The following is a 19,966-nucleotide window of genomic DNA, read 5'->3' as shown; positions in this document are numbered from 1 at the left end:
TTTTCTTATGCTAATCTAGGCTGAAGGAGAAAAAAATTTGAAAGTCAAAATCTTACAGAAATGAATATTATAAATTCTCTTTACATGTAATTGGAAAAATAAAATACTACTGAGGAAAAAAAGACTAAAGTAGATAAGGAGAGAGATAGGGAAAGGGAAATCAAATTTCATTTTCATAGGGAACTATGTCCACAAGGGTAGTTCAGCCACAACTTAGAGAGTCTCCTATAGTGATATTCAACTTGAAAAAACCCTGTAACTATTATTACTCTATGCATAAGGATCTTTGTGGGCTAAATGCATACATATATACATATTATACCTATACATGCATATTTATTTATACATATGTACAAAATATACATATATGAATATAAAACAAAGCTCAAAGAACTGAGGTATGCCTCTCTGTATATATATATTTATACATATGTATACACATACATATATACGTATGTTATAGATATTTACGTATATTTGTATAAACACACAGAGGCATACCTCATTTTTTAAGCTTTGCTTTATTGTGCTTTGCAGATGTTTTTTACAATTTGAAGATTTGTGGTAACCTTGCATCAAGCAAATGTATTAGCTCCATTTTTATAACAGTATGTGCTCAAATTGTGCCTGTCATGTTTTGGTAATTCTTGCAATGTTTCAAACTTTTTCAATATTATTATATCTATTATGACGTTCTGTGATCAGTGGTCTTTGATATTACAATTGTAATTGTTTGGGGGCACCACAAATCATGCCTATATAAGACAGCAAACAATCAATAAATGCTGTGTGTCTTCTGACTGTTCCACCAAAGGGCTATTCTCTGTCTCTCTACATCTCAGGCCTCCCTATTCCCTGAGACACTGAATTTAGGCCAATTAATAACTTTACTATGGCCTCTAAGTGTTTAAGTGAAAGGAAGAGTCAATGTGCAAACTTCATTGTTGTCTCATTTTAAGAAATTGCCATAGTCAACCCAACTTCAATAACCACCACTCTGATCAGTCATAAGTATCAATACTGAGGTAAGACCCTTACCAGTAAAAAGATTATGGCTTACTGAAAGCTCAAAGGATGTAATTTTTTTTCTTTTTAGCATTTTTGGCAATAAAAATTAAGGTTTGTCATTCTTTTTTCAGACATAATACCATTGCACACAATAGACTACAGTATAGTAGAAACATAACTTTTATATGCCCTGGGAAACCAAAAAATCCATGTGACTCACTTTATTGTGATATTCGCTTTATTGCAGTAACTTGGAACCAAACCCATATTTCCAAAGTATGCCTGTACATGTCAGAATAAATATAGTAAAATATAATAGCTTTGTCTTACAGTATTCATTTCATTAAATATTTCTCAATTATATTTTAACCTGGTTCTGACTGTACTCAGGACAGGCAGCCCACCAGCTGCATGTTTATCCTTTGGCCTAAGGCATTGAGAGATTCCATGAAATTTGGCCAAGATCTCTCAGTTAGCATGTGTCAAGGACAGGATTTGAATCTCTATTTTCCTAACTTTGAGGTGGATTCTCTCTTCTCTATATGAGGCTACAAAAATGATAAAATAGAGCTTCGGAAGGAGAAATATTAACCCATTACTGAGAAAAAACTGAAAGATAAAGAGGGAAGCAAAGATAAATAAATCTCTGAAAAGATGCCTCCTGGTATTCATGCCTGAGATACATATTATCTATGGGATTGTGGGTTAAGTCAAATAAAGGATTCCTTGAGGAAAGTGCTTTGCAAGTCTTAAAGTGTTATACGATGCATTATGATTCCTATTCAAAGTTTTTCTTTTGCACATGTTTAATATATACTGGAATGTTTGCTGGGGGGAGGGAAAAATCTGGAACACAAGATTTTGCAAGGGTAAATGCTAAACATCAGTGTTCAGAGTAACAAAAGGTTACTGAACTGAAGTACATACTAGCATCTAGATTAAAAGCTAGGATCAGAACTAGCTTCACATAGTCATGTGGCAATATGAAAACTTGAGACCAGGATGACAATTTCTCTCCCACTCAATCTGTTTACTGGCACGTGTATTTTATACCCAGTTTTGCTTTCCAGCTTCTTTTAAATTGCAGCAGGATAGCTCCTAATCCCATTACCAGCTTCACTCTTTAAAAAATAACTGCATAGACTATCCCATCAGCCCTTCAGCTAGATATTTTCTCAGCAGTCTATCTTTGGCTTCTCTCTTCAGACAGGTCCTCAGCAACCTCATTCATATGTATGACTATAGCCCGCATGCAGATTTCTCTTTAGTACTCATCTCCCTCCCAAACTCTAGACTTGCATTTCCAATTGCTTATCTGCAGGATTCAACCCTCACAGACACCTCGAAAACTGATTTTATCATCTTTCTCTAAACACTGCTCCTCCTTGTGGCTTCACTAGGTGGATGATGACAGAACCAACTCCCACATTCAAAATCTTGGATTTTTCCTTCTTTCACCCCTTTTATATCTAATCAGAGATTCTTGGAGTTGGAAAGGAATTCAGAAACTAATCAGTCTAATCCAAAACTGAACAGGAATCTATTTCTACAGCTTCCCTGAGAAGGGAACATCTAGTCTTTGCTTGAAGTGTTCTAGTGAGGGCAGTTCCCTCTGCTTTTAGAACAGCACTTATTGTTGAGATAGGGAAGCTAATGGCACAGTGGATAGCATGTGAGACCTAGAGTCAGAAAGACTCATCTTCCTGAGTTCAAATCTGGTCTCAGACTCTTAATTGTGTTTGCCCCAGTTTCCTCTTCTGTTAGATGAGCTGAAGAAGGAAATGGCAAATTAATTCAATATCTTTGCCAAAAAAACTCCAGGTGGGTTATGAAGAGTCAGACACACAACAATAACAACATTGTTAGGTACAACAATAAAACATTGTTAGGATGTTTTTCCTTACATTGAATTGAAATCTACCTCTTTGCAACTTCAATTCATTGTGACTCCTAGTTCTGCCCTCTGAAGCCAAATTAAAGAAATTTAATCAATCTTCTAAATAACATATCTTCAAATACTTGATAATAGCTACCATGCTCCATTGAGTCTTCTCCAATTTAACAATACTCAGTTCCTTCAACTGATTTTCAGCTGACACAGACTCAAAGCCTTTAAGAATTCTGGTTGTCCTCTAGATACCTTCTCACTTAACAATGTCTTTTCTAATATATGAGCTCAGAAGTAAAAATAATGCTTCAGAAAAACTACAATGGAAGTATAACTCCTATCTTCTGGACACTATAACTCTCAACGTAACTTCAGATTTTAATTGATATTTTAGCTGGTGTTCACTGTTCTTGTAAAGTTGAAAATAGTGGTCCATTTTATAGCAATTCACACTTGTTCTATTTAATCTTATAACATTCAGTCATTGGACAATATTTTAACTTGTCAAGATCTTTTTTGGGGGGATCCTGACTTAGACATCTAGTGTCTTAGATATATAGCCTAGCTCCTAGCATGTATTCTTAAACCAGCACTTAGTAAATATCTTTGTTTCTTGGTGCCTTTTAGATGTTTTCGTGCTCTGAATTATGTATGGTTGTGAACACTTCATGCTTATTGTTAAGTTGTAAGCTTGCTGGTGATAGGAACTGACTGATTTGTATTTTTCCACATCACTTAGTTCGGTGAATTGCACACTCAGTAGATGTTGAGTGAATTTAATTGAAATTTGGAGGAATGGTGATACAACTTTAATGCAATTATCTCTACACAGGGTCCTCTTCTCACCAAGGAATTACACAGACCTCTGCTGTGAAGTTGTCTGTCTGACCTACAAGCAATTGTTGGAGTTCAGAGCTTCCAGACTGAACAGAAGGTAGCTTAAAGATCACTATCATTTGTTCCCACAGTACATGTGGATACATAATTGGTATTATGTAACCACTCTGTCTGGCTGTATGCACTGGGAGGATTATAAGATAGAAATAGAGACACATAAAAGGTAAGAGCTAGAAAGCAACACCTGTTTCAATCACCTCCCTATACAGATGAGGGAACCAATTCCTGACATCCCTCAAAAAAAGTTTTCCAAAAATCATTCTCAGGTCTTCTGATTCCAAGTCCAGAATGCTAATCCACTTCACTCCCCCAGCTGCCTCAGTATTTACTTATACCCTCTTTACCTTCCCACCCTAAAAAAAAAAAAAAAACATATATTTTAACCTCTATTTGATATGGATATGATAACCTTGATCTACATTTCTGCCCAAAAAAGGATTTTGTCTAATAATTTGGAGTGTGGGTAATGAGAATAATCAGAATCCAAACACAATCTATATTTCTGGCTTAGGGCACAGTGTTTGACCCCAACTGCTTAAGAATTGTTCTAGTCAGCAGCTGAGACATCTGTATTTTGATTATATTCTCTAGTCCTTTTTTTAAAAAAAGTTTTTATTTTAATGTTATTGAATTCTTGTAATAAATAGCAACATATTCAACATTAAAACAAACCAAAGAAAAGCAACTTATGCTTTACATTTTAAGATAAATTTTTTTTCACATTTTAAGACAGAAATCTGACACTTTATTGCAATCCATGAAATAAAGGAAAATTTGTCGTAATGTTTTAAAAACTGAGATCCAACCATTTTTTAGAGCAATTTAGAACTATACTCAAAGGCCTATAAAATTGTGCATACCCTTTGATCCAATAGACTAGTTGGGTCTGTGTCCCAAAGAAATCATAAAAGAGGGAAAAGGACCCACATGTGCAAAAATGTTTGCAGCAGCAGTCCTTTTTGTAGTGGTAAGGAACTGAAAAACCAAAAGAAAACCCCTCAGTTGGGAAATGGCTGAATACATTGTAGTTTATGAATGTAAAAGAATATTATTGTTCTATAAGAAATGATCAACAGGCTGATTTCAAAAAAGCCTGGAAAGACTTACATGAACCGATGTTAAGTGAAATGAAGAGAACATTGTACATAATAACAAGAAGATTATGTGATCCATGGGGATGGACTGGACTCGTCAACAATGAGGTGATTTAAGGCATTCCAATAAACTTCTGATGGAAAGAGCCATCCTCATCCAGAGAAAGAATTATGGATTCTGATTATGGATTAAAGCATAGTGTTGTTGTTGTTTGTTTGCTTGGTTGGTTTTTTCTTTTTCATAGTTTCTTCCCCTTTTGATCTGATTTTTCTTAGAAGAACAGAACATGTTTAATCTATATCAGATTGTTGTTTAGGGGAAGAGGAAAGGTGGGAGAGAGGAAGAAAAATCTGGACACAAAGTTTTGCAAAGGTGAATGTTAAAAACTATTTTTGCATGTATTTGAAAAAATAAAATACTATTAAAAAAACAGATCATTAATAGCAAAAGATTTCTTCTAAAATGTAAGATAGAAATTAGTTACAATAAGAGTATTTGAATTGTTTTAGGAAGATCATAGGTAAGATAAGGTACTTTCAATCTGCATTGCTAAATATTCAAATTCTACTCTAAAGCACAATTCCAAAAGGTGGGTCTTATAACCTGAATGCCAAACATGCTTTTACCTAAAAGACTATTTTATAGGGAAATTCAAGCAAATGTTCACACAGAGGTCAGAAGAAGTAATATAAGGACACTCTCTCTGAAGAACTTTATTATTGATTACGAGACATGCAAGACAGTGGCACAGAACTGCCCAGCATGGAATACCCACATTAAAAATTAGGTTCTGTGCTCTCTGAGCAAAGCAGAATTTCAGTAGCTCAAAAGAAATGGGAGATGAACAAATCTAGAGACATTGCCATCTCTAATGTTCAAACAAGCTATTTGTACCTGACCTATGGCAGAGCCTTCTAAGTTGGTATTAGATCAGTCACAGTTGAATACACTGTATACCTTAACCTCAGCACCATGATGCTATTGGTCCTCTTCAAGAACAAAGGATGAACAATAATGATAGTTCAATAACATGACTAGTAAGTATTCCATCTAGAGACTCAGTTTTAATCTGATCTACTATGAAGAGAATTAGAAATAATTTTTTTTATTCATTCTGGGCCAAAGCAACACAATAAAAATCATATTTTACCTAAATTAATATATGCATTTAGTTCTATATACATCAAATACAACTGTGATTCATACTGATCTCCTAGATACTCTCTCCTCTCTGGGTTTACATGACACTAGTATCTTTCTTGGCTCTCTAAAGTTATCAATGATCTCTTAATTCAAATCTAATAGCCTTTTCTTAGTTTCTTATCCTTCACAACCTCTCTGTAACTTTTGACCTTATTGATTGACGTCTTTTGTTTGCACATTGCTCTCCCTCTCCCATAAGACTGTGACCTCCTTGAGATTTTTCCTTTCTTTGTATCCCTAGTACTTAGCACAGTGCCTGAAATACAGGAGACACAATAAATTATAACTGGCTGACTAAGCTAATATATATTCTCCTGTATTGATTTATTGTCCATCTGTGCACCTTTATCAGTTCTATCTTCCATTATGAGCTTCAAACAAAGATTCTAGTAGTGAAGAAGCAGTGGATTTAGAGGATCTGGGGTTTGAGCCCTAGCATTGCCATTTACTATGTATCTTTGAGCAAGTAACTTCACTTTCTAAATTCATTTCTTCCACTATAAAATGAGACTCAAAATATTTTCAAGACTCATTTCACAAATCCAGAAACAAAGCAGGTACTGAATATAAGGTAATTTGTAAACCATAAAGTGTTATTAAATATAGGCAAGGATTAAGTCTTAATGGTCCTTATCACATAAGACCTAGTCCACAGCCATACATGATCATCATTTAGTAAATCACTTTTAAAATAATACAGTTAGATTAAATACAAACCCTGGCAAAATGGTCATTCCCAAGAAGTGTCTGCAAAAGAAGAGGCAGCTGTCTTTCCAGATGAAGTTTCTGGCACAATTCTGTTAGTTCCTCTTTGCCCAGATATCCTGTGCCAGTGGCATCACAACTACTGTAGACTTCTTTAAGCTGAGCCACATATTTGCTCTCTTCTTCCTCATCCATCCCATAGCACCCTATGAATGTCAATGGGAAGAAAAATAAAAATTAGCATGTTTGGGCAAAATGTTATAGTTCTCTTCCTCTGTATCCTAAATATGGTGCCTGCAAGCACACACACACACACACACACACACACACACACACACAATTAGCCATCTTAATTTTTTAACCCATCAGGAAAATGACAAAGTTATGTAGAGAACTTATCCTTAGGGTTACAAAGATGGGAAAATTCTGTTCCCTTATGGCAAAAGAGCCCAGAAGAACACTGTTGTGGCCCTAGGAACTGAACAGAAACACTAAATCTATAAGAACACAGGATTTCAAGTTGAAAAGGAACTTTAAAAAATCATTTAATCAAACCCCCTTAGTTTACAAATGAGGAAACTGAGGCCCAGAATGGTAAAGTGATTTAAACCAAGGTCACAGAGTAAGGGATAGACCCAGAATTCCAACACAGACTCTCTGATTCTAAAGTCAGTACTCTTTCTCTATCATACCTATTATTCTATTGTAAAAACAATACAGTTGATAATTTGTGTAACAGAATATAATTTTTAAAGAGTTAGATGTATCAAATAGATTAACCAGAATCAACTATGGAGAAGAAATACTTTAGCTTCCTCGCTCTGATTTTTGCCTGCCTGTCCCAATGGAACCATTCAATATGCTCAAAGCTGAAGTTATCATTCTCTCTCGTAACTACCTTGCTCTCCAAACTGATAGTATTACTATTCTATCAAGAACTCAGAATCATATTTAACTACTGTCTGTTCCTCACTTATAATATTCAATTAATTGCTGATTCCTACCAGTACAACTTTCATGACATCTTTTAATTAGATTCCCATCTTTCCACTCATATGACCACAGTGCCATCTCATAGCCTTAACATGTCTCACTTGGAGTATAGAAAGCTTCTTAACTGATCTCCCAGCCTCCAGTCCCTCTCCCTCCAAATCATCCTTCACATAATTCCAAAATGATAAACCATGATATTGGCCCCTAACTCACCTGCTATTCCCAACCTATAGTTCCATTTTTGTTTCCATTTCTATTCTTCAACTTCTGTGCTTCCTTCAACTTCACTTGCTAGCTCTTCTCCAAATTTTATATACATACCATCTCTCTTTTCTACATTCACAACAGCTGTCTTTCACCACAATGTCTTACACGTCTATCATGACTATTACATCCTTCTCATACTGGAAAATCATCATGTTCCCACAGCTTTCTCACTCTGGAAGATAATTTCACCCTTGTAGCCCTTTCCTAACTGGTTGCTTCTTTCCAAAAACTCTAATTTAAGGAAAGTACAAAACCAATCATGTTCATTTCCTCTTTCCTCTCTAAACTCCATTCTCGACTCTCTGTACTTTATTTTTTTTCTACCATGACACTGTCAGATTATTTAGAGACACTCTGTTTTCCAGAGATAAGGCTCAGCAAGGAGGCTGTGCCTTGAGTTTGGTATAATCCTTTGTGCTCTGGATGATTTTATCCTCTGGCAAAGTGTATTACTTTGACCACATCAGGTATTCACTGATGATTTTAAATTTATTGGGGCTCCCTCTCTTTCCCAAGGACCTGAGAGTCATCCATCACGTCTCTTAACAGGCTAACAATCCCTTTCTTATAATTGTCAAGTGAAATAAACTAGGTACTGCACTTTTATTCCCACTTTGCTAACTTTGACTCTATATCATTGTGAGACAATCAACTTGGAGACTGTATCCACAGGATGCAGGAACACTTGTATGGTCAATGCATGAGCCTGCTGTGAGAAGTGCTATTCAAGTCTAAGCATAATTATATCATGGTACAGCTCATATGTGCTTGTCTTTTTCAAATATATATAAAGCATGTTAAGCTTTCTCAGGAAAATTTCAACTTCTAAGCATTTTCCTCACTTCGAAAATAATTAAACTTCTCTTTGATGTCTGCTCTTCTGTCTCTAGCATGATCTGTCTGACTTTAGCCACCCATAGGGTCAGAGGCCAATTCTACTTTGGTTGATAATATGACCCCTCCCCACATACTACATTTACTTTTCAGCTTACTTTTATGTGTCCTCTTTTCCTATTAGAATGTAAGGGCATTCTTGAGAACATGAACCATCTTTCTTTTTCATTTGTATTTGTAAATCCAGCACTTAACACAATATTCAGCAAATAGCAAGTTCTTAATAAATACTTGTTGATTTGATTTGATTTGACCTCCACTGGTATGTATACTTTCATTCCTGTCAGGTACCACTTCCTCTGTGAAAATGTTTCTGATTCTCCCGAGTCTGAAAATCTTTTCTTCCTTCTCAATTTTTTCTAGAATAATTTATCTTGATCTTTTCTTCACTTTAATGATTCCCTTGTATTATATGTAACCACAAATGCATGACATTCTCCCAGATAAAGGTAAGTTCCTTGAGAGCAGAAACTATGTCATTTTTGTCTAGTACCCAATAAACATTTATTGGATAAATGAATAAATTCCTTTCCATTCAAAAAATACTTATTAAGTGCCTACTATATACAAGACCCTATGTTAAGCAGTTGGGAAGCTAGCACAGAAATTAAACTGTTTCTGCCCTCTGTTCTATTGGAATAGTGGGATCTGTTCTTGCTAAGAAAAAGAACAGTGAAAAACTTTTTTAAAAGTGTTTTAGCATTTTTCTTTTTTTTTTTTTTTAATGAATTCTGTTCTGAATTAGAATTTTAATTGAGACATATTAGTAGTTTGAGATGATATTACAATGACTGGGCAAATTTGGAATTCTTATCTTGCTTCTCTAAACTTGCAGATATGCACATAATGTGATTATCTTTGCTATTTGAAAATGTTAGCACTGTGCTTCTTCCAGGATAAGCAGATAGATGGCATAATAAATAGAGAGCCAGGCGTAAAGTCAGGAAGACTCATCTTTCTGAGTTCAAATTTGGCTTCAGATATGTACTACTACATGACCTTGGGCAAGTCACTTAACCCTGTTTACCTCAGTTTCCTTAAGAAGAAAAGACTGTGTGGGGAGAGATGCAGAGAAAGAGCAGCAAAGGGGATAACTTTCTTTAAGTACCTGAACGTGCTTGTCATGAAAAGAGATTAGATATATTCTACTTGATCAATAGGTAGAAAAATATAAAACTTTTCTTTCTTATGAAGAATTTCATTAAGTTAGAAGTTAACTCAGGGACCAACTTCTCTAGTTCATACTCAGAATAGAATAGCTACTCCCAACATGCTTGATCAGTGGCTGTCCAGCCTTTGATTGAAATGAAGGTCTCTGATGGTGGGAACTCAATATCACTCCTCTTCACTCTTGGATAGATGTAATTTTTAGTTTTTCCTCTATATCAAATTTTCCACCAAAACCAACTCCACAGTCACTACCACAGTTCCCAAAATCGCTTCGGCCTCCTTAACTAAATGGAACACTGAATATTTTTTCCTTCCAAGGTTTTCTTTACTTCATAGTGGTGACTATTCACAATATGGCATTTTTGAAGGACTTTTCCACAGTCCTGGTCATCAAAAATAACAACAGCAAAGCTCCCCTTCTGGCCATTGCCTTGGCTAGTCATGTTTTCAATCAATTCCATCTTTTCTTACTGTTCAAAGTAGTCTCTTAAGTGGTTCTCTTTAGTACCTTTCTTAATACCTCCCACAAACATCTATTTTACCATCTAAGTGGGCACCTGGTCTTTCAGAATCCTCTCTAGAAATAGCTCTTTTTGGTTCAGCAACTTCATAATCAACTTTGTGAGATCTTGCATTCATGGATGCATCTTCTTTTTTCCTTTATGGCACAGATAACAAAACCAGCATTCTTGGAACACTTGAATTGTTCCTATTATCACACTGTCTTTGAGCATAATCCAGTCGCTCAAAAAGTCTCCTTAGATTCTTATCTGGCATTTTGAATGAAGTTTTTGCAACTGCTAGGCTCTTGAAGTCTGACTTCAACATGGTAAGAATGTTTAAGGCAGCTACTTTTTTTGATGATATCAAAGACAGATGCAGACCATTCTACTTTTGAGCACCTCTGAGGATTAGGAAGCTTTTCCTTCTGCCAAGTCTAAATTTGCCTCTTTGCAACTTAATCTACCATTATTTCTAGTTCTACCCTAGGAACCAAACAGAACAAGTCTAACTTTTCTTCTCCTTAACAGAACTTCAATTACTTGGTTTTCATGTTCCCTACCTTTCTAGTTAGTCTCTTCTTTGGGCTAAACATGCTAACTTTTTCTTCAATCATCATAAGTCAATTAACCAACATTTATTTAGCACTTTATATGTGTTTATAATATCCCCCTCTGATTTCTAGAATCTTACCTCTGTTAATTATTTTTTTACTAATCCTGTATTTAGCTTGCTATATCTGTGTATGTGTGTGTGTGTATGATACAGATATGTGTATATATGTACATATATGTGTGTATGTGGAGTCTTTTTTTTACATTCCCAGAGCTTAGCATAGTATCTGACACAGTAAACATTGAATAAATGTTTATTGAGTGATTGATTAAACTACAAGCAAAAAAGATGGTCCCTGCCCTCAAGAAGCTTACATTCTAATAGGAAGTTTACACATAAAAGGGAACTGAGAAAGGAGTGAGGGTAAAGCGAAACACTGAGGAGAGTCAGTAATGCAACCAGGAGAAGAATAAAAACATGGCTGGTCTTAGTTTCTTCTCAAATGAAGATTCTGGAAGGAAGTAGCCAATCAGAGGGAAAGGCCACAAGGTAGAAGGATGCTTTCAATATGAGAGAGAATCTAGGGGTAGAGTGAGCATCCAGAATAAAGCTTTCTATGGCATGTTGGAGAAAGATCTTATAGGAATAAAGCGGTAATTACAGTAAAGAGAGGAAGAAAAAAGCAAAAGGAATTATCTTGAGGCACTGAGCCATTGATTACTCTCTTCTGGTTGTTCTCTTATCTATAGATAACACACTCAGAATAGAATATGACACTCTAGATGTGATTTCCACATAAACTAAGGGTATAGTGGAACCATCATTTTCTTAGTCCTGGACATTATGCCTCTCAATACAGAGGAAGATAGTGTTTGCTTTCTTAGCTGCTATTTTACACTCCTGACTATAGTCCACCAAAACTGTGATTCTACAATATCCTCATGTATTTTAATCCATGTTATTCAAATATCCATTTTACACAATTCAACATATCTGAGTTTATTTATGAATGCCATCTCATCCTGCCTCAGCAATATCCTGTAATTGAACTACCTTCCAAGTTTTGTAAAAAGTAATAGATTCATGGTCCTATGGGAAGGCTTTCTGAGCTCTGGAATGATTAAAAACTTGCAAACTTGGACCTCAAGGGTCCTCTCTTACTTTAATTGGCTGCCAAATCCTTGAGGATACTTAGGAAATATAAACTCTAGCATTTAAACATCAATAGGCACAGCTTATGTTTCCCCAGAGCATATCTAGTTGGGTGAGTCCAGAAGGAACATCGAATTAGAATCCTGAATATTTGCATGTTGACAATGACCTGATCTAACTGCATAGTTCAGCAATGAAAACTCAAGTATGTTGACTGCCCTTCATACAAATATGAAAATGTCACTACCAAGTCATTATTAGGATATGCATTTGGCCTAGATATTCTATGCATAGTAGGCATATAATAAATGCTACTGAAATTGCTTTTTTTTTTTCTATAATAGTGATAAGTTGTATTGCCATATAATCTTTTAACCTGATTTCCTCAGTCCTTTTTGATTGGGGATTCTAACCTTCAATAGAACTACCTGGAGTTAGCGTTGTTGAACAATAGGTACTATTGAATGAGTAAACATTTTTATGGGTCCTTTAATTTTAGAGTTGAAAAAACCCCTTAACTTCCTCATTTTATAGAATGAATAAATTGAGGCAGAGAGAGATGAAATGATTTGCTCAAAGTCCACATATAGGATTAGTGGCAATGCCAAGATAAGAATGGAAGTCACTTGATTCCTAAATCTGTATCCTTTCTACTGTAATATCGGATCCATTTTTATGCAAGAAAAGATTCAGAAAGAGAAAGAACTGGCTATTTCTTTTGTGATCCTGCAGAGCTCTACATAAGAATTAGACATTCATTTTTTCACATTTTCCAAGAGTTAAGATTTATTTCATTCACCATGAATGAAGTTGAAGTAAAAGCAACATATTTAAATCATCTAGAAATATATAGGAGAAAAAATAAAGAATCAAGGGTAAAATGAACTCAAGGATCTATATTCTGATGTGGTTTTCAATCTATAATAAGTCCTGGGATTATCTTGGGAGTTTAAATCTGAGTCTATGAGATGCATCCATTCCATTTCTACTTTGGAAGAATCAATTTAGATCTAATCAGAATTATCCCAGTTTGGTGATTTTTCCAGGTTTTGTACTGATAATAGAGAAAAGGTCTCAAAAAAAAGTAGAAGGGGTTCATGCAGGAGTGTGAGCTCTATTCCCAGGATTGTCTTGGGACCCCCAGAATGAGTTTCTGAAAGTACAAATTAGAGAGTACCTAATGGTTCAGTTTGCATTAGGGAGAGAGCAAGCTTTGAGCCTCTACAATAACCCACGAGCCAGCTATTAATAGACCAAACTTATTCTGTACACAATACATACTTGGGCTACTCAGCAACCACATCCAACAATGTGTTTATCTGTTTCTCCAATTTATATGTACCTAGTGTAAAACAGGGGTTATTGACAAAGTCAAGAGACAATACAGAACAACCAGCATCAATTAAACAGCTGCCTTCCACTGAAAAAAGAGACTGGCAATTCAGAAACCCTCATTTTTTCTCTCCTCTGCATTTAGTCCCATGATGGTAGGTTCTCCGATCACTAGTGTATACACACACACACAGATAGAATCAAAACAATTTTAAAAATTTCTCCTATCCACTTTCTGAACTTCCAAATCATGCTCTATCAATCCTGCTTTAAAATAATCACCATAGTAAAGGGGTATGGGGAGAGGAAAAAGAGAGAAAATAAAATTTTACAGTAAAATTAAATAAAAAGGAATGACCAAATCAATTCCTTTAAGAGTTGAAAGAAAAATGATTACAGAATCACAGAATTGGAAGGGACTTCCAAAGCTATGGAATACAACTTATACCTGAAAGAGAATTCCTTCCTCCGACATCCCTAAGATGTTCATTCATCCTTAAGTTGAAGACCTCCTGTAAGACCATTGCCTCCTATGGCAGCCCATCATACTTTTGGATAGCTGTAATTGGGAAGAAGTTTTTCTTTATACCAGGCTTAAATTTGCTTCTTGAAAACCTACACCCATTGCTCTTTGAGGCCAAAAACGAAACGTCAAATCCCTCTTCTACATAATAACCTTCCAAGTAGAATTCATTTAAATTCAATCAGTCAAAATTAAACATATGCCTCTACTTTCTATACAGAGTTTGGGCCTGGAGGTGTGAAATATGCTAAATCCAATCAGACCAGTTTGCTAGAAACCATTGATTTTCCTTAAATATTCTTCACTTCTACTATGGGAACTGAATGTGGATCACAACGTGGTTTTTTCACCTTTCTTAGTTTTTTTCTCATTTTTTTCCCTCTTTGATCTGACTTTTCTTTTACAGAATGATAAGTGTGGAAATATGTTTAGAAGAATTACACATGCTTAACATATATTGAATTACTTGCTGTCTAGGGAAAGGGATGGGGGAAGGGAGGAAGAAAAATTTGGAACACGAGGTTTTGCAAGGGTAAATGTTGAAGACTATTTTTGAATGAATTTTGAAAATAAAAAGCTATTATTAAATTTTTTAAAAGAAATATTCTTCAGTTCTAATGAGGAAATGTTCAAAAAAGGGGGTTAGTTTAAGAGAAAGTCACTATAATACACAAGAAGAAGGCAGCAATACAACTTCTTAAAATAAACTAAATCAATCAAGTAAAAGTAATATTTTCTAAGCATCTATCTGACCACATTGCTGACTACTGTGAGGAATACAAAAAATATGACATGGCTTCTGCTGTCAAAGATTAAAATCATATGTTTATATATAACAATATTCTAAAACTGAAATGTGTATATGTGTGTGGTGTGTTCAGTTTTTTCCAACTCTGTGACCTCATTTGGAATTTTCCTGACAAAGATACTGGAGTAGTTTGCCATTTCCTTCTCCAGCTCATTTTACAGATGAGGAAACAGACAAACAGGACGAATTGACTTGCCCAATAAGGGTATGAGACCAAAATGGAATTCGGGAAGATGAGTTTTCCTGATTCTAACCTTGGCGCTGTATGTACTATGGCATCCCCTAGCTGCCCAAAACTAAAGTAGCCAGAATATATGTGGCAGATAATAAATGTTCAGTTAGCTTAATGGATAGAGTGCTAGATCTGAGTTCAAATTCTAACTCGGGTATTTAGCAGCTGTATGATCATTGTACAAGTCATATAAACTCTCTCAGTCTCATTTTCTTCATCTGTAAAATGGGGATAATAATAGCACTTACTTCCCAGAGCTATTGTGAGGATCAAGGGAGATAACATGTAAAAATGTTTTTCAAACCCCAAAATGCTATCTAAATGTTAGCTAGCTAGCTAGCTCTAAGAAGTCAGGAAACGAGATAAGCTTTAGCTAGTTTTCTTGGTGGTAAGGTCTCACAAGGGAAGTACAAGTAGCTCTTAGAAGGTTTTGGTGAGGAGAATTTGGATAGGGAAAGTTGAAGATGAAAAACATTCTGGGAAGGTGCCAAGAATACATTATGGAATGAAAAACAAATATCCACTTATACCAGTTCATGGGAGATTTGAAGATAATTTATAACTATTAGCACTGGCTAAGTGGGTGTCTGGGGCAGCTGGGTTGTGCAATGGATAGAAAGATAGACCTGACATTAGAAAAACTATCTTCCTGAATTCAAGTCTGACTTTACTAGCATGTGATCCTGGGCATGGAAAACAAAATGGCAAAACACTCCAATATCTTTGCCAAAAAACAACAAAAAACAAAAATGAGATCATAAAGAATGGAATATGACTAAACAACATGAGTGATTCAGGGAAATTTTGCTCTGTTTTACACATCTATCCCTTCCCTTAGATGGTATTAAATCTCTGATGCAGTTTTGTAGATGGATAACCAAAAAAATAGTCCTGGTTTGCAATTTATTTTTATTGATTTTTACCAGTTCCATCCCTTTTCATTGTACTCTCTAGAAAATAAAGTACCACAAAGTTTCATTTTCCTCTGTTTTGAAAAATGCTTTAGGATGAGGGTTTATTTGAGGTAAAGGATCCACTGAGATTTATCCAGGTTTAAGCCACTTTTGTCTGGACACTGTGAATGATGAGAACCTGACACATTCAAGTATGGGAAACTCAAAATCTAAAATGTCCCATCTGTAGAACGATGATTAATTCCTGCAACTAATAGTTTTTGGACTACTTTGAAGAGTATTTTAGAACTAAATTTAAACTATAGTATGTATTTCAAACTATATTTTTAACTATTTTGAATCATGAAGTAAAGCACCAAACTGGAACTTTTTTATTGTTATTATTTTAAAGCTCAGCATGACTCATTCCTCTCCCTGACTTTTTTTTACCTTCTCTCCAAAACAAACAAATAAAAAAGGGTTGGTGTTCTTTCCTCTTTTATTTTTAAGTGTCCAGATTCTGATTATTTATTGGCAGGGTCTGGCAACAGCAATTCTAATTTTAATTAATCTACTAATGCATTATTAGATTATTAATAAAATTAATAAATTGACTAGATCAATCTATTGAATTAAAATAATCTAAATTAAGAGTTTTTTTTTGTCATTGTTTGCTTGTTTTTTTCTTTCTCTTTTTTCCCCTTTCTGATCTGATTTTTCTTGTGCAGCATGATGAATATAGAAATATGTTTAGAACCATTGCACATGTTTACCTTATAATGGATTACTTGTTATCTAAGAGAGGGAGGATGGAGGAAGAAAAATTTGGAACCAAGGTTTTGCAAGTGTGAATGTTAAAAACTATCCTTGCAGACATATTGAAAAATAAAAAATTATTATTAAAAATTATAAGTTAAAGACTTATTTAATATAGTGACTGTAGTTTCAAAACCTTAATGAGATCTCTTTGTTGCCCATGCTTTTCTAAGTGGATTTGTTGTCTTCCCCCCCCCCCCCGGCACATTCAAATTCAAGTTACTTTTACTATAAGAAAATTTAGATAATTTCACAACACATCATAGGGTTAAGTAGATTTGGAATTAGAAGACTTTGGTTCAAATCTCAAGATATTTATTACCTATATGACTAGCTCTTTTCTCTTCTTTAACATTGCCATCACCCTGCTACAAAGCCTCATCACCTCAGGCCTGGACAATAGTAATAATCTATCGATCGGTCTCCCTACCTAAAGTTTTTCTCCATTCCAATCTACCCTCTGCTTTGCTGTCAAACTGATCTTCCTAAAGCACTGTTACACATACTTATCCCCTTCAATAAACTCCACTGAATTCCTACTATCTTCAGGATCAAATGAAAAATCCTCAATTTATTACCTGCTTGCTATAACTTTTCAGTGGTTTTATACTTCCCCAATCTCCACTTCTTGCACTATTTCTTACACAAGACAGTTCATATCCTAACTCCAGGTAGTTTCACTTGCTGCCTCTTTCCCCTTTTCCCCCCTGGAATTCTCTCCCTCCTCACATTCACCTTCTGGCTTCCTTCAAGACACAGCAAAAATTCTTTTTTTCTTCAAAAAGCCTTTCCCAATCCCCCTAAATTCTAGTCCTTTCCCTATGTTAATTACCTCCATTTTATCCTGTAATTTATCTTGTTTATATGTAGTTGTTTGCATGTTGTCTCCCAATTTAAAATATGAGCTCCATGAGAGTAGGAGCCATCTTTTACCGTTCTTTGCATTGCCAGTGCTCAGAACAGTGCGTGGTACAAAGCCAGGTGCTTAGTGATTATTTTTTGAGTGAAACAAATCATTTTATCTCTTTGAATCTATTAGTTAGATTTTCATCGGTTGTTGTTTATGTTGTTGTTGCTTGTTGCTGCTTAAAATGACATAGTATTATTATGAAAATTGCTTTAAAGTTGTGGACTCCCTGAAAAAGTCTCAGAGACCCCCCAAGGATCTCCAGAATATCCTCTGAGGTCCAGTGATTTATAAGAACCCCTACAGCTCTAAAGTCTATGAAAACAGACTCCAGGGCTATCACAAGATCAGGACTTGTCATCCCTGCTTAAACATGTGTTTAATTTGAAAGTAAAATATTAGTTTGTCTTCTCTATAGAAGGAAGCAAAAAAAGAGTAAGGAACCAAGGTTTTGGGCACCAGTTAGAAAGCTTAGGTTTCTATACAACCAAAGAAAAGCCATGAACGGGAACATTTATATGCTGAAATCATGCCTAAAGCACCTTCCCTGGGTAATTGAGACAAATGTTATTTGGAAGTTCGGTATAGTTCTTTGGTTGAATTATTCAGATAATTGCTTCATTTTCATGTTCAGATTCATGGAGGCTTGCTATTAGTAAGGAATGTTAATGACCCTTTGTGGGATGAGATAGAGATAATAATGAATGGGCCAGCTGTGTTTTTCCCATTATGAAAAAGGTTGTTCCACAAGGACTCTGCCTAGGGCTCCCAGGTACTCTATTATGTATGCACATTGTTCTTGTGTTTCATGCCCTACATCCTCACAGTCTTACTGGACTGGCCCGTCTTTTTTGAGTCTGGTTCTATGCTAGTTGTTGCCTGACCTCTAGTGGTATTCCACTGCAGGGAATGGTGGCTACAATAAAAGAACTTTTTTTTTTCCTTCAGAATTACCGTAATACAGACTCCTTAAATGAGAGCCTCAAAGAAGCTTTATTTAGTTCTAAATTCTATTATAGCTGTTTTCTGTATTTTACCAGAAAATAGTTTGATTTATAGTGTGCCTTTCTTAAAGCAATAATATAAAATTTTCAAAGTGACATTTTTGCAGCAACAGAAAGTAATTCCAAAGTAGTTTTATCTGTTGATTAGGAAATGGCTGAACTATTGGGGTACAGAATGTAGGGCAATATTCTTATGCTGTAAGAAACAAAGAGTGTGGGATATTCAGAGATAAAGAAAACCTGCAGGAACTGATACAGAATGAAGTAGGCAGAACCAACAAAAAAATGACTATAATAATGTAAGTTAAAAGAACGCTAAAAGTAAAACAAAGAATAATTGTATTGACCAATCTTGGCTCCAAAAAAACAAATAATGAAAAACATCTCCATCCTCTCAATCAAGAAGTGGGAATTAAAGCTGCAGAATGTCAGATATTCACTGTATTGGTTTTGCTTTGCTGCTTTACTTCGCTGCAAGGGAAGTATTTAATAGGTGTCAGGTGGAAGTTCAATTACATCCATAATAACTCTGATGTTAAAACAAAAAGACATTAATAATATTTATTTGAAAGAAATATTTAAATGTTACCAATAAACATGTGGTCAGTGGATCAGTGGATCTGTGAATATTCCTTTCAGTAAGGTTCTTTGGCTCCAGATTTTGAATATTTTAAGTCTTCAAGTGGCTTGATTTATTCATGATCTCTGTCTGCTTCGGGAAGTATGACAGCAACTAAAAGCAGGATATGATCACAAATCCTGCAAATCACAAGCAGTTTAATAATAATTACAAACTTGTAGTTGCAGTAAATGTGAAATGGGCCAAATTTTAGAGGGAGTTATTGTTACAATCACTGTTAATCATTCTAATTTTTATAAGTTAAGTAACAATCTTCCTACTGCTAATTTTTCCTAGAAACCCAAACTTGATGAATATGTGTGAGATCTCTTCTTTCTTATCCATAAGGCTCTTTATACCTATATATAATAGCTGATATTTGCTGCCCAAAATTCTAAGTACCTTTTCCAGAATAACTATTCCTTTCTCTTTTCAAAACTGCCATTCACTCAATACCATTTCTGCATCATATTTGGAGGAAAGCTATCCCTGTAAGGGCAGGTA

At 35.1% G+C, this 19,966-nt stretch overlaps 1 protein-coding gene across 4 annotated transcripts in view; it reads right to left on the bottom strand.

The window, feature by feature from the left end:
- Positions 1-19,966, bottom strand: part of NINL (ninein like) — a 153,475-nt gene that overhangs the window by 98,470 nt on the left and 35,039 nt on the right. For 2 of the 4 annotated variants that reach the window (XM_023494830.2, XM_031951004.1), the window contains exons 1-2: positions 14,109-14,198; positions 6,809-7,002 (exon numbers count right to left, since the gene is read on the bottom strand). In XM_023494830.2, the coding sequence (XP_023350598.2) occupies positions 6,809-7,002; positions 14,109-14,184 (270 nt within the window). In that variant the 5' untranslated portion in view covers positions 14,185-14,198. Of the gene's footprint in view, positions 1-6,808; positions 7,003-8,002; positions 8,417-14,108; positions 14,199-19,966 lie in introns of those variants that run through there. The other 2 variants (XM_023494829.2, XM_023494828.2) reach the window with 2 other exon arrangements.

Source organism: Sarcophilus harrisii, chromosome 2, assembly GCF_902635505.1.
Source record: "Sarcophilus harrisii chromosome 2, mSarHar1.11, whole genome shotgun sequence".
NCBI classification, from domain to species: domain Eukaryota; kingdom Metazoa; phylum Chordata; class Mammalia; order Dasyuromorphia; family Dasyuridae; genus Sarcophilus; species Sarcophilus harrisii.
The sequence above is the reverse complement of the archived record's forward strand: the minus strand, read 5'-3'. Positions and strand labels throughout refer to the sequence as shown.